The 13,699-nt window shown below is 43.2% G+C and overlaps 1 protein-coding gene across 1 annotated transcript; it reads left to right on the top strand.

The window, feature by feature from the left end:
• Nucleotides 1-1,039: 1,039 nt before the first annotated feature.
• LOC104500075 (band 4.1-like protein 2) lies at nt 1,040-12,736 on the top strand (the record flags this gene model as incomplete). The annotated part of the gene is made up of 7 exons (XM_010143669.1): nt 1,040-1,114; nt 1,261-1,413; nt 2,162-2,259; nt 5,373-5,545; nt 5,826-5,992; nt 9,969-10,031; nt 12,590-12,736. Coding segments are annotated over exons 1-7 (876 nt in total), but the record flags the coding sequence as incomplete, so codon positions are not given.
• Between the last annotated feature and the right edge of the window lie 963 nt (nt 12,737-13,699).

Here is a 13,699-nt window from a genome sequence, read left to right as displayed (position 1 = left end):
TTCATACCCTCTTTTCTTAGGTATGCCTAAGAAAAGGCTCATGCCTTTTATGTCTTGGTCACGATAATTACTCAGTTTACAGTTCTAACATCCTCAGAATTTATATGAAAACTCAGTTTAATGCATAGATGTATGTGCAGCTTGGAAATAATATTTTATTCATGAGAGTGGCTAAAAATATTTTAAATGTCAGATTTTCTTATGCCAAGGCAATGTGGAGGCATAAAGTAAAGCCTTAAAAAATCACGTAGTATTTTTTGTAATACCATGAGAGTTAAAAACAGAGGTGGTGGGGGGAGGTCTTGGGGAGGGTGTTTTTTCGTGCTTTTTCTGCTCCTCTTGGTAGGTCAAATCAAATTTGAATTTCTAGTGGGATTTTTCTAGTTAAAAACCCAACAAATCAACTAACCAACCCCCTTCTGTTCCCTCATGTAAATCCAGAGTCTCAAATCATTAGGCCAATTAATGTGTTGTAATCACGTCAGTCCTATATTTAAAAAAAAATTTAAAAAATTAAGTACTGGAGAAACATCGTTTAATTCTGTTTCACATGGAAACAAATTGCACTTCTTTTTGCAGTTCCCCATAGACTTTTTCCCATGTTAGACGCACTTGAATGTAGTTGGTTTGCTGCTGGGGAAGAGGCGAGGTTCTGCGGTGCTGTTCGGTGGCCCGGGGTGTCACAGCCTGGGCAGGGAGTGGTCTCTTTTGTAGCCTGTAAAACTGGCATCGAATGCTGTCAGTGGAACAGAACGCGCAGGAACGCAGCCCAGCAGCGCTCCGGGCTCATCAGCTTGACGTTTGCAGCCAACTATCCCTTTCTTCCTAGGTCTGGAATAGTGGGTGGCTGTAAAAGGTCACCATGACCACCAGCTTGTTCAGGCGTTCACTGACTGTTTTAAGCTGGAAAGGCCTGTTTGGATTTTTCTTCTTTTAATACTCATTGAAAACATTGCTAGCACACCCACCCTAGCTTTCCTGGCTTGTAAGTTGTTGACTTGGTCCCTGTTGTCAGAATATTGAAGAGGTTCCCGGAACTATGGCATATGAGCGCCAAAGCAGTTACTTCGAGTCCGAGACCTTTGCTCTAAAATTAATATACTTGTCTGCTTCTGTTTGAAGAATCTCCTTGTCAGGGTCTTCCCGGTTTGAATGTGAAACAAGTCCCGGCTGCAGTATTCCCTCAAGGTATGTCGGTGGTAATAACATGCGGGGAATGTAACTGAACTGGCTTTTGTGGCATTGTCCCCTCCGTGGCAGGACTCGGAAGGTGTGGATATCATGCTGGGGGTATGTGCTAACGGGCTGCTCATTTACAAAGATAGACTCCGGATCAACCGCTTTGCTTGGCCAAAAATTCTGAAGATTTCCTATAAGCGAAGTAACTTCTACATCAAAGTCAGGCCAGCAGAAGTAAGTAGCATCTTTCTGTCTTGTTTCTTGCGTGTCATCAAAGAGAAAACATCTTTTTTTCCCTAGATGTCCTCACAGGTTTATGTTGGATTCAAGCAGAACTTAAGAGCGTTGTAACTTTCCTTTGCGGATTGTACTGATTGTATTAAATGCTTGGTTGGCATTTACTAGTTGAGACAAGAAGAAAATCTGTTTTCTTTTGTTAATAGATGCCACCTTCTATTTTTTTTTTCTTTAATTATTATTTTTCACACGGACAGCCAGTCACTCTGGCCGTGTTGTTACTGTCTGTACAAGCTCACAGTCCTGGGAGAGAGCCAGCTCCTCCTCCTCGTTGTGTGGATTTGTTCACCTAATGTCAAGACACCTGGGTTACGGCTGTAACCAAGGGCTTGAGTTGCCCTGTAGGACGTGGCAACTCTTTCTGTTGGCCGCTGGGAAATAGCGGATTCAACTTTCTTTCCAGATGCAGTTACAGGTTTGTGGGAGTGGCAGGAGGCGGCAGGGTGGTTTCATTTTGAGCACATTGTATCTAGAAGTTTAACAAAACCCACAATGTCAAACACCGATACGCTTTTTTAGTAAGTATAATTTTCTTAAAAGACTGGAAATTCTGAATTTTTTTAAATTCTATTTTAAAATCTTATGAAGTCTTATGACAGGAGAATTACAGCTGGTCGCAGTAAAGGAGCTGTGTGAACTCTGCCTGTTCGGGAAATGGGTTAATCTGTTTGTGGGTTCTCTGCAGCAGGACCAGTTCGAGAGCACTATTGGGTTCAAACTGCCGAACCATCGGGCTGCTAAAAGGTTATGGAAGGTTTGTGTGGAGCACCACACCTTCTTCAGGTAAATGAGAATTCTCTGCCTCCCCCACTTTGCCAGGTATGCTCATATCTTTCTTTTCAAGGGTATGAGGAAAGCAGAGGAGATTTCTCCCCTCTTTGCCCCTCATTTCTCAGTCCAGGAACAGCTCTTAGGCACGCTAACAATCATGGACCTCAAATTTCCGATTCTGAGTGTCTCAAGTACGCTAAACTGCTTGATTAAACCTTCAGAGTGCTACCAGTACTACTCGAGGAGTGATCATCCATACGATGTCCTTAGGGGTTGCCTTCTCAGAGTGATCACCTGGAAAGCCACCGTACACCTTCACAAGAAGCTCTCAGGGCTTGACAGTCTCTGCAGTCACTTCACTTTTCAGGGTGTTCTGCTGGGTGTGGATGCCTACAGCTGAATTCCTCTGTATTTATGAACTGCGCTGAGTTCGCAGGCATTCTTTAAAGAACAGAGAATGGCTAGAATTTGTTTATATAATGATATGCAACTTCCTCTGAATTTTTCTTTTCCCCAGCAACTGATAAACATGAAATTCTGAATTGGTCGTTGACACTGGTCTGTTTGTAAATGAGCACTTCAACAACAGGCCACAGGGCTGATTCTTTTTCTGTGTCCTCTATTGAAAAGGAATTTGAACAATCATCATTTGGTTTTGATAACAGTGTGAGCTCCACGAGGGAGTGTGCCTGCCCCATGCAGCCTGGGAGAGGCAGATTTAGGGTGAATCTCTTATGTATCGCTAGGCATCGAATCGGAGTTTCTTGCTTCTGCTGAGCGCGGTAACTGGGCTGTGTAAAAGGGAAGCTTTCTCCTTCAGGAGCAGTTCTGTCTGTAAGTGAGAAGTTTATCCACACTCTTCACGTAACTCATGCTTTTCTCAGGTCGTTAGCTTTGCTGGGAGATTGTATTTCCTAATTTGCTAGTAATAAAACGAATCTGAATAGGGAAAAAAACCAAGTATTATGGAAGTCAAAAATCCTAAACTGAGGAGAACCCTTTGCAAATATAAGTGTTTTCAGGAGTGGTAACACGCACTAGATAATCTAGATAATTGGATTTCATTCCAATCAGAAATGGCTCTTCCTAACCAGCAATAACATCGTAACAAGAATTATGTAACTAATACTGGAACCCTTCTGTGAAATCCATATATGCTCTGCTGATGTCATCGGACAGAAAATCCTCAGAACCTCTCATCCTGATTTAAAAACAGTAAAATAAATCCAGCTCTTCTGCTTTTTTGCCAAGGGTAAAAGGCAGGAAGCACTCGCTGCAGGCCAAGAGGCTGTGGCTCTTTCAGAGTGTGTGTGAAGCTTGTGACTACCCCAGGAAGTTGTGTTCAGTCTCGATGCACGTTGGTAGCTCCCAGATCTCTCAGCGCACCGTGTGTAACTCTGTGAGAATCCCTGTGTGTCGTTCACGATGTTTTAGTCTTTCTCAAATAATGACATTAAGAGCCATCATTTCCCACCTGGGAAATCCAGCCAGCGCATGAAGTTATCTGTAAAAGTCTGTAGTGAACTGTATTGCCAGCGACAGCCAGAAGACATTGGATTCACCTGTACCAGCTCGACCTCGTAGGATTTCAGTACCGTTTTCAAAGAGCGGCTATCTGCTTTAAGAAATGCAGACTGTATCTACGCTAATCTCGTGAAGTAAGCTTAGTCTGCACTCTGGGTCTTAACCAATGGCAGCAGCCACCTGCTGGTAATTACGTTTTATGATGTTTTATTGGCAATTTTCTTGTTTCAGTGTCTCTGCAACATGTCTTAAAATGGTAAAAGCACAAAAAGCACAGTCTTCCGTTATTTTTTGTAATTAAGCATTTAATACAAAAAAACCATTGAACTGCCCTTCATCAGGAAGTAATTAGTTCTCTTGTTTTTTCCACATTAAGAGATTAAAAGTTTATCTCGGCAGGGTGGAAGATAAAAATGGCAACTCATGCTGTAGCCTTGCCAAGACTGGAAAATAAAGAACAGAAAGAACCTTGGAAAAACCCTCTTAGCCTTCTTCCTCTTCATGCATAATGCACTCTCTCTTGGAAATAACTTGTCACGAAGGTTGCTTAAGGCTGTTTTATAGAAGCAATCAAAGTGAAGCTCCCAATACTTGTAATTTTATTACCTAAGTGGTCTTAGTAGAGAAGGGTGGATTCGTCTGTCTTGAATTCTGTTTTTGTTAAAAATGCATTGGGACACCAAGGGCAGTGAAGAAGGAGGGGAGGGAAGTGCTCCAGGCGCCAGAGCGGAGATCCCCCTGCAGCCCGTGGTGAAGACGATGGTGAGGCAGGCTCTCTGCCTGCAGCCCATGGAGGTCTGTGGTGGAGCAGATCCACCTGCAGCCTGTGGAGGACCCCGTGCTGGCACAGGTGGATGCTCAAAGAAAGCTGTGAGCCTCTGGGAATCCCATGCTGGAACAGGTTTGCTGGCAGGACTTGAGACCCCACGGGGGACCCGTGCTGGAGCAGTCTGTTCCTGAAGGACTGCACCCTGTGGGAGGGACCCATGCAGGAGCAGTTCATGAAGAACTGTGACCTGGGGGAAGGTTAAGGACAAATGGTGGTGTAAAGAAACTGGAGTCTGAATCCAGCTTGTTAAACTTCTTACTCTTGAGTCACAACTCTCCAGCCTTCTCAGTCTTTTTTTTTTTTTCACTTGATAGAGCCTTCTGTGCAGCTTTGAGGTGCCATTCTGTAACTTTGATGAATGGCAGCTGCCGTGTCAGTACTCAGAATATAGGGAAGACAGTAGAAGTTGGAGGTGTAGTTTCTACTGTAAGTAACGTGCCAAGGAGAGAGATCTGAGAGGTGTTCTCTATAATGTCCTCAGCTTTCTACAAAAAATCCAGTTTAACCAAGATAGTGCCGAAAGATAAGGCTCTCAGATGCTTGGTCATGCTGTGGGAGATGTGGTGGTGATCAGCATCACTTCAGCTCCGACTAATAATGTATGTTGTGTCAGAAGTCCTTCTCGAAGCTTATGGTAGCATCATCCTTTCTTGGAGTGCACAAATCATGCCTGGTGAGCTGAAGTTGGAATGTAAGAAGTAGCTTTAAAGTACCTCATTAAATACATAGAATAGAGCCTTTTTAACTGGTTTTCCTCATATTGACTTTTTAGACTTGTATCACCAGAACAGCCTCCAAAAGCAAAGTTTCTGACTTTGGGTTCCAAGTTCCGCTATAGTGGCCGCACGCAAGCGCAGACACGACAGGCCAGCAACCTCATAGACAGGCCAGCTCCACACTTCGAGCGCACTGCCAGCAAACGTGTGTCCAGAAGCCTGGACGGAGGTATGAAATCCGGCTGACCTCTTCAGTGTAATGGTTGGGTCATGTGTTGTACGTAGATGGCACAGGAAGTACAGGTTGTATGAAGAGGGAACTTTGCTGTTCCTATCAGTGAACCACAGACTTGTCACAAAGCCACGAAGCTGAAAAACATTGTGTAACTCCGTAACTAGCCTGTGTTGCTCATTGCTGACATCAGCGTAAAATCATTTGGTTAAGAAGCCTTAAGAACAAAACGGTCCAACTTACCCCAATTAACCAAAATTATTTGGTTCTCTAATAGCTCCCATGGGTATCTCAGACCAAAGTCTGCTAAGAGACTTCCCTGCTGCTGGAGGTAAAATCATTGACATTGAAGCTGCTGGTCAGGCCAAGTTAAAAGAAGGTGGCAGAGAAGAAGACGAAAGCCCCGTCAAAACTCCGCAGCTGGAGTTGGCTCAGGATGGAAAGGTATGGCTGACTGTCACAGCGAGGTTACTGGTTCGTGTGGCGTGTGTCCATGAGTGGTCGTTTAGTGCCTGTCACTTCAGAGCCTCGTACCGAACTAGAACACGAAAGGAAAACTGTCAAGTGCTTTCTGTAGTTTTAACTTTCTGTAAGTGTGTGTAAGCAAAAGAGACTAAACACTTCTAGTTAGCCTTGACCTGCGGTTTCTTTCCTTGCTGTAAATTTAGTCTGAGGTCTCAGTAAGCTTGCGTGAGTTCGTGGAAAAAATGTTCAGAAGGGCAAATAATTTCTTTAGCTTAGTTTTTAAAATGTTGTCAGTCTCTCCATGGTCATACATTCTGTAAAGCTGGGGATGCTGTGACGGTGTTGAATTACCACAGGTAACGCTGCTGTATGTCACAGGTTGACTGAGGTGTAGACGTCTGTGAGAAGTTGAGTCCTTTGCTCTGTTCCTGTTGCAGACAACCATTTACTTCTCTTGTTTGTTTGAGCTACGGGTGGAAGAGGTCAAAAAATTAAATACAGATCTTGCATGATTTGATGTCAAAATTTCCTTCCAAAGTGTCAGCTAAAATCTGCTGCTCTTCTCTCCTGGAGATCTTTCCTTTTTTCAGCAGTTCTCCAGAACTTTCTTCCATATTGAAAAATAATTTTGTGTTGGAGCATTTTTGCAAGTCAGCTGCCCACTGGTTCCAGGGGGACAGCTGAGCCTCTGTGCGCTTCACGTGTTCCCACCGCATCCAAGTGCTGGAAGGGAACAAACACCAATGGTTGCATATTTTATTTTGTTATTTATTTGCTGGCAATTCAAGTTAATTCTGAATCAGCCTAGGGAAAAAGGCACCCACAGAGTTTCTTTGTGGGAGAAAAAGGGTAAAATAAATCATGATGTTTTGACTTTGGGCTTGGTAAAATGGTGATACTCCCTTGTTTTCCCAGTGGCAAATCTTGCAGAATTTTAGCTGGAAGAAAGACAGAAACAAAGAGAAAAAGCAGTAATTTGGGACGTTGTTGCAGGCAGCTGTTCAGTCAGTTTTGTTCCATGTGCCAGTTCTGTGAACTGCTTTTTTCCCCCCTAGCACAGATACTTATTTTCCTTCCTGGCTCTCTTAGAGGAAATGGTTATAAACCCAAGAATGAAAGTGCCAACTTGTCTTCCCTTTACTGCACTGTCCCCTGACCTTTCTGCCACGGCTTTGAATGTCTGTCCGCTTCCATCTCTTGTGACCGTTACAGTTCAGAAGTGTACAGTTCTCTACAGCCCAAGAACAAAACAGTTGTAATGGGCTCCTTTCGCAATCCGCTGGAGTAAACAAGTTGGCTGCTGGTGAAACACAAGGGGATGTCTATTTCTGTTCAGCCTTTCTGTTGCATTAGTAGAGCTATCCCTGCTTCTAAGTAAAAATTTTCACTAACTAATAATTTCTCTTTTTTCCCCTCTTCTTGTGCCTTCAAACTTGCATTTCGTTGTGCTTTCATTTTCCACCGTGCTCAGAATTCTCTTCTTCAGCTCAGTCACGTACACCCATCATCACGACCCATCCATCCCGTGTCATCCCATCTCACAGACCTGTCGCCTGTCCCCGAGGTGGACATGCTTTCAGATATTTCAGAGGAAGATCCCTTTGGGGAGCCCCTCCTTGACACCCCAGACGTGTCAGAGTCCAAGTCCCTGAAAGAAACGCCCGATCCCTATAAAAACGAAATAGCTTTACCGAGGATCTCCGAATCTGCGAGACCCCTCGTGAGCCGAGGCTCCCCTGCTGTGGAGGGAAAAATCCATACAAATGACTACAGAAGCACCGAGTTGTGCGTCTCGTTCAGCTTCAGCAGATGCTTTTCTTTTAGTTTCCGTTCGCTGCTTGACGAGGATGGTTATATCACTTTTCCCAGCCTTCCTGATGTTTGCACCTCTTTCCTCCCGCCTGGCCTTCAGCACTATATTCCTATTACCTCTCCTTCCTTCATCCCCTCTTTTCTCCTGATCTTCCTGCTGCTTCTGTCTGCCTTCCAGTCCATTCCTTTTTCACTCGCATTTTCCCTTCCTCTTGCTCTGTCCCTCTGCTACCTGGAGCCTAAGGCGTCTTCCTTTAGTGCCTCTAATGACAATGACCTGAGTGACAAAACAGAGGAAGAGGAGGTGTTTAATTTTGTTGCTTAACTGTTGACACTTGTCTGTAGCTTTTACGCTTGTTCTCCCAGAGGCTTGCTCAGTCTTGCGCACTTCCTAATAGAGGGATATGTCTGTGTACGTGCCTAAATACATATGTATATAAACGCACACACGCTTGTGTGTATCTGTAGCTAACTTTTCTCATTTGTGAAAATTCGCCACTGCGGGAGTTTTAGTCGATAGCTGGTGGTTTTTCTGCCTGAATTCCTGCCGCATGCGTCAGTTCGTTGGATTCCACAGACACTGCACTGCAGGTAGCATCGCTTTGTCGTTCAAAACGTTTACGAGCACACAAATCTGAATAGGGAAAGTGCTGCAGAATAACGGAGATCTTATTCCTACCAGTTTGTATGAAAATGCACGTCTCCACTTTTCAGATCTAACTAGAACTTTGAAATTCCTAAAAGCTGAATTCCGAAACCTGTGACTGCTTGAAAATCAGCTTTTTTGTGATTCCAGATTTCAGCTGTTTCTGCTCTACAAGGGTGTGTGCAAAGTTGAGTCTGCCCAAGGCCCTTTTTGTTTTTGTTGGGTTTTTTGTTTCTTTAGTGCTTTGATTAATCTCTATCAGCAGTCAAGGCAGAGGCCAGTTTGGTCATTAGGTGGGATCGCAGGTTGTGTCAGCCCTTAATCATGGGAGCCTGAACAGCCTCTGAAACAGGCTGTTGAAACAGCTCTGTTGGGAGCCTTGGTCACGCTAAGACACTGCTCCGATCACCTGGAGCGGTTGGCAAAATTCCCTTACGTCTGCAGTGCGTGTTACAGCAATACCACCAGAAAAGGGGGTTTTCAAAGGAAACAGGAAACCAAATACTAGAGAATCAAAAAGGGGGGAGGGGCTGCTGCTCGATACTCAGTTTAACAGCGGTTGTTAAACTGATTAAATAAGTGCGATGTATGTATTAAAAACAGGCTAAATACAACATGTTGTCATTAATAATGAAAAACACGACTTTACAGACCTTCTCTGTTTTCCGTTAGGTAAGACAGGAAGATTAGCTGTCACTGCAGTTTGAGGAAAAATATATTCACCTAAAAAAGGGGGCTTGGGTTCAAATAACTCGCCCCAAGACAACAACATTCTTAGAATAAGTGAGAGAGTTTGTAAAGACAGCATGGAAGTGTTTGACTCAAATCCCAGACTCTCTTCCTGAAAACCCGTGCGTTAGATTCCATTTTCCCATCAACTTGTTGCAGGCTTTAAGGCATCTACCATTGAAATTCCGCATACCATTGTATTTTCTTTTTCTTCACTCATTCTTAACTTTCCATCTGGGAAAACACTGCAAAGTGCAGCAAGAAAAGGACACAGTACAAAACTTCCATTTTTCATGCCACTTATTGCCGATATTACTGCAGCCATTCTACGACAATGTAGGTGAAGGAGGACCCAAAGTCGCTTAATAATTTCAACATCTGGGGCCGGAACCATAAAGGTCTGTAACCTGTCGCACACTTTGCAGCATTTACAAAGAGCTGAAGCCTCGCGGCTGGTCCGTAAGCGTTTGGTAACGGTTCCTTTTCTTGATCATTTGCCACGTGCTCACATAGGTGGAATCTGAAGAGGAGGAAGCGCAGCAGAAGGTGCCTGATTGTTTTTGTTATTTTTTTACAATTAAATCTGGCTGTAGCTGCCTGCCTTGTTAGCACCCTACATTTTCTGTGGCTTTAGTCTTTTTTATTTTAACTGTCTGGTTCTACAGGTCTTTTTTCATTTACTTGCTGGTACATTTTATGTTTGTTTAGTTTTGTTTTGTTTATTGTTTTTTTAATTTTATTTTTTGTATGTGTGGCTTAATTTCACAGAGCAATTCCTTGAGAGTAGACGGGGAAAATATTTATGTCAGACATAGCAATTTAATGTTGGAGGTTTGTATATGATATAAGAACCACTTTCCTTTCTGACGGGCTGCCAGGCTGCATGGGATGGGAGGTCACTCGCATGGGGGAAAAACCGCTTGGAAATGCTGCATGTTATTGTTCTAGTGTTTGAGTTTAAATTTAAAAAAAACCAAAAACCAAAAAGCAATCAAAGAAACCCCACCAAAAAAACCCAACAACAACCCCCACCAATCCAAACAAACAAAAACCCCCTCAACTAGAATGTTCAAAGTATATATTGTGTCTTTTTCTGAGAGATTTTCAAGGTGGCAACTGGGAAGAATAGCCCTGTTTAGATCAAGCAAACACGTGGTCCAGTTCCTAATCCTGACGGGGTGTTTCCGTACATTGCTCCTCGCTGTGTCCATCTCCTGTTGAGCAGCGGCTCCAGTTCAACCCACCCTTCTCAAATACACCATCCGAGTAAGTGGGGACGTCAGGCAGAAGCAGGGGCAGAAGCATGGAAGAACCAAACTCATTGATTTTAGGAGGTTTGAGAAATGTATGGGAAGATCAGGTTTTTCAAGGGAGTGCTTAGATTCGCTTCTGAAATCTTTTTTTCTTTTTTTTTTAAACTTTAAAAATTGAAGTAATTCTTGTTTCCTGAAGGCTGGTTTTCATTGGAGATGAGCAATGGCAAAGAGCTCTGAACAGTATGGTAGCGCTTTGCCACGGAGATAGAGATTTTTATACTCAGGATTTCCATAGAGTCCGTTAGTCTGGATTGTTTTATCACAGACTGTCTGGTGTTATCATCAATGTCATTTAACTTGTCATTAATAACGTAAGCTGAAGGAATTTGAGGAAATCCTCCTGCTGTCTTTAGTTTACTTTATTCATCCAGATGGGGCTATAAATAATTCCCTTTGTCACAAAACCGGTCTTTTTAAAAGCCCTTAGTCCAGTAGCAAGATGTATGGACCGCAATAACCCAACTAATATGTTTTTTGGCTTTTTGCAGCTTTTGATCACTGTCGAAGCTTTGCTCGTGTTTAACTTACTAACGCTCTGGAAGCGTGCGTTGCGTAACTGTGCTTTGATCAAGTCCAAGAAACGTGCCTTGTGTCGAGCCAAGTCAGGCTGTAAAATAACAACATGATTGTTAGAAGCTTCAGTTGTGTGATACGATGCCTTTGGCATAAGTTTTTACTTCACTCAGAAAATACATACTTTAGGGGGACGTATTTAACGTCTTGTTTGTTAGTCTTGGGTTAAAGGTGAAGCGTGGGCCTTGTGACAATATGAACCTCCTGAGCTGCCGGAAGGGAAGAGGTTCTTGGCGTCCAAAGTGCACATGTGAATATTCACAGAATTAGGAAACGGATGTGCAGCACCAAACTGTCCCTGGTGCTGAACGTGCAAGTGAAAAGAAATTAGAAGCTAATGAGTCTGAGTTTGGATTTTTCATGCCTTAAGTCGAGGCGCAGTGAGCACCAACCGTAAAAATTCTAACCAAAATAGCGCATTTTAAAGTGCTCTCTTACAAAGTATTTGTTGAAAAAACCCAGATCTTTACCTAAATTACTGTGTCAGATTACATTCTTTCGATAAAACTTCACTAATAATTATGTTGACATTGATATTATTCCTTTTTAATCCTCAGTCTTTTAATTCGATATGGAAAATTACTTTAAACTTGAATTTCACCACAGAATACTGAAAACATGTTGTGATAAGAGCACACAGAACCAGCATCAGCTCTTCTCGAGGTGTAGCATGCTGGAAGGAGGGCAGGTTGTGAAAGCAGAGTGAAATCTGCTCTTCCCAGCAAAGTCCAGCATTCAGTTTAAAGCATAGAGAATGTCCAAGAGTGCTAGGCAGGTAGATTTTTGCCTTCCTGTCAGAACAGTTCTGCTTCTGCAGAGCTCCTGATCCGTGCGTCAAAAACCATCCCTACTCGAGTGCTCTGGCTGCTCTCAGGCTCTTCAACAGGCAGTTGGCAGGTACCAGGCTTTAAGTCGTTAAATCTGGTTCTTCCCCTAAGTTTAAGCCTCCATGACAAGGATAACGAGCAGCCGCTCTGAAGTTAATCAGGTTTTAGCTGCTTGTGTATTTGGCCCTGCAGCATTGTCTTTGCAGAGGCAAAGTATTTTTCATGCAGCTTGTAATACCAAGAAAGGCACGTTTTTATAACGCTCTCGGACTGCCTTCGGTAGTGTTAGTTGTGCTCCATCCCAAAAGGTTTACTCCTGAATTTTAGATGAAAACAAGCACCTCCTGAGAAGAAGTATTGCTTCAAGAGGCCGGGGGTTTCATGTTAGGGGTGACGATAGCCCTCCATTCAATAACCGTGCGCAGCATGACGTGTCCTTCGCCTTAAAATGTGGAAGAAACAGTGTACAAGTGGCCGTTCATTACAAAAACAAACCCAGAGAATCTTACTTCCCTTATAGCCCTAAACTGATTTTAAAGACAATCCAAAGAAGCTTTTCAGACTCAAGGCACGTTCCTTGGTTTGGTTAGGTTTGGTTTTGTTTTTTTCCAGTTTAAGTTTGCTTTTGTTGTCGTGTTTTTGTCCTACTTTGTTTTACGCCGCGGGTTGCTAGGACCTGGATAAGACCCAGGACGACTTACTGAAACACCAGGCTAGCATTAGTGAGCTCAAGCGCAATTTCATGGAATCCACTCCTGAACCACGCCCCAATGAGTGGGAAAAGCGCCGTATCACACCTCTGTCCCTACAGACCCAAGGGGTACGTCACCACTTTTTTTTCTATGCTTCTATCCCGACTGAACCTTAAAAGGGCAGTTTGGGAAACGATTTTCTACAGATATCATCCTGAATACATGTGGCAAGAAAACTGCCCAAAGAAATTGCTCCTGCTGTTGTGAAACTTCTAGTTTAATGGGGAATTATTTCCTGCTTGTTTCAAGGAGTAAAGAGCAAATCAGTCTTTGAAAGCAGTCAATTGATCTTGTCTTGTTACCCATTTCTTTCACCGTTGTTCCTACCCTTCCCTTCCAAAGGTGTCGTTGTCCTCTCCCGTTAAATTCCAAAGTATTCTCTTCAGTCCCCAGAGAGGTGAACTTTCATTGAAGCTTGCCTGATGCTACAAATGATTTTTGTTGATAAGATCTTATTTCACTAAGATGCTTCAGCAATCTGAACTGCGAGCACATGGGTACCAATAATACAGTCACTGACGGCGTGGGTCTCTGCTATTAACGACTGTTTCCGTAACTTGTGGTTATTGCCCAGGAATTATTCCTCGCACTTCTGAGCGGTACCTGAGTATTTCCACACACAGCGGAATAGGTGCAAATGCTGGTCAAATTTTCAAATGTCCTCAACACGTTGGTGCTTTTAATAGCCGTAAATATCTTTTTGGTTAAAATAGACGTTTATGTAAAAGTGTGACTTATTTTTTGTTACCTGATTGTGTGTATTTTCTGTCTTGAGTTCTTCGTATTGAAGGTGAGGCCCCTCCAGGTTCTTTTCTCCCTTTGGTTTGGTTCTTTTTTTTTTTTCTTAATGCCATCCAGTATGTTCTGTCAGTTCAAGAGAGTCTGGTTTTATGTTGATGTATAGTGTGTGTCTGTCTCATTGCTTGTTGATTTACACTGGTTTTATAAAACAAAAACCAAATAGAAAAGAGGAGACCACATTTTCCAAGTGAAAACGCTGCCTGGGAAGGAGAAGGAGTGGACTGCAATGC

This window comes from Buceros rhinoceros, unplaced genomic scaffold (genome assembly GCF_000710305.1).
Source record: "Buceros rhinoceros silvestris isolate BGI_N320 unplaced genomic scaffold, ASM71030v1 scaffold12719, whole genome shotgun sequence".
NCBI lineage: Eukaryota > Metazoa > Chordata > Aves > Bucerotiformes > Bucerotidae > Buceros > Buceros rhinoceros.
The sequence above is the reverse complement of the archived record's forward strand: the minus strand, read 5'-3'. Positions and strand labels throughout refer to the sequence as shown.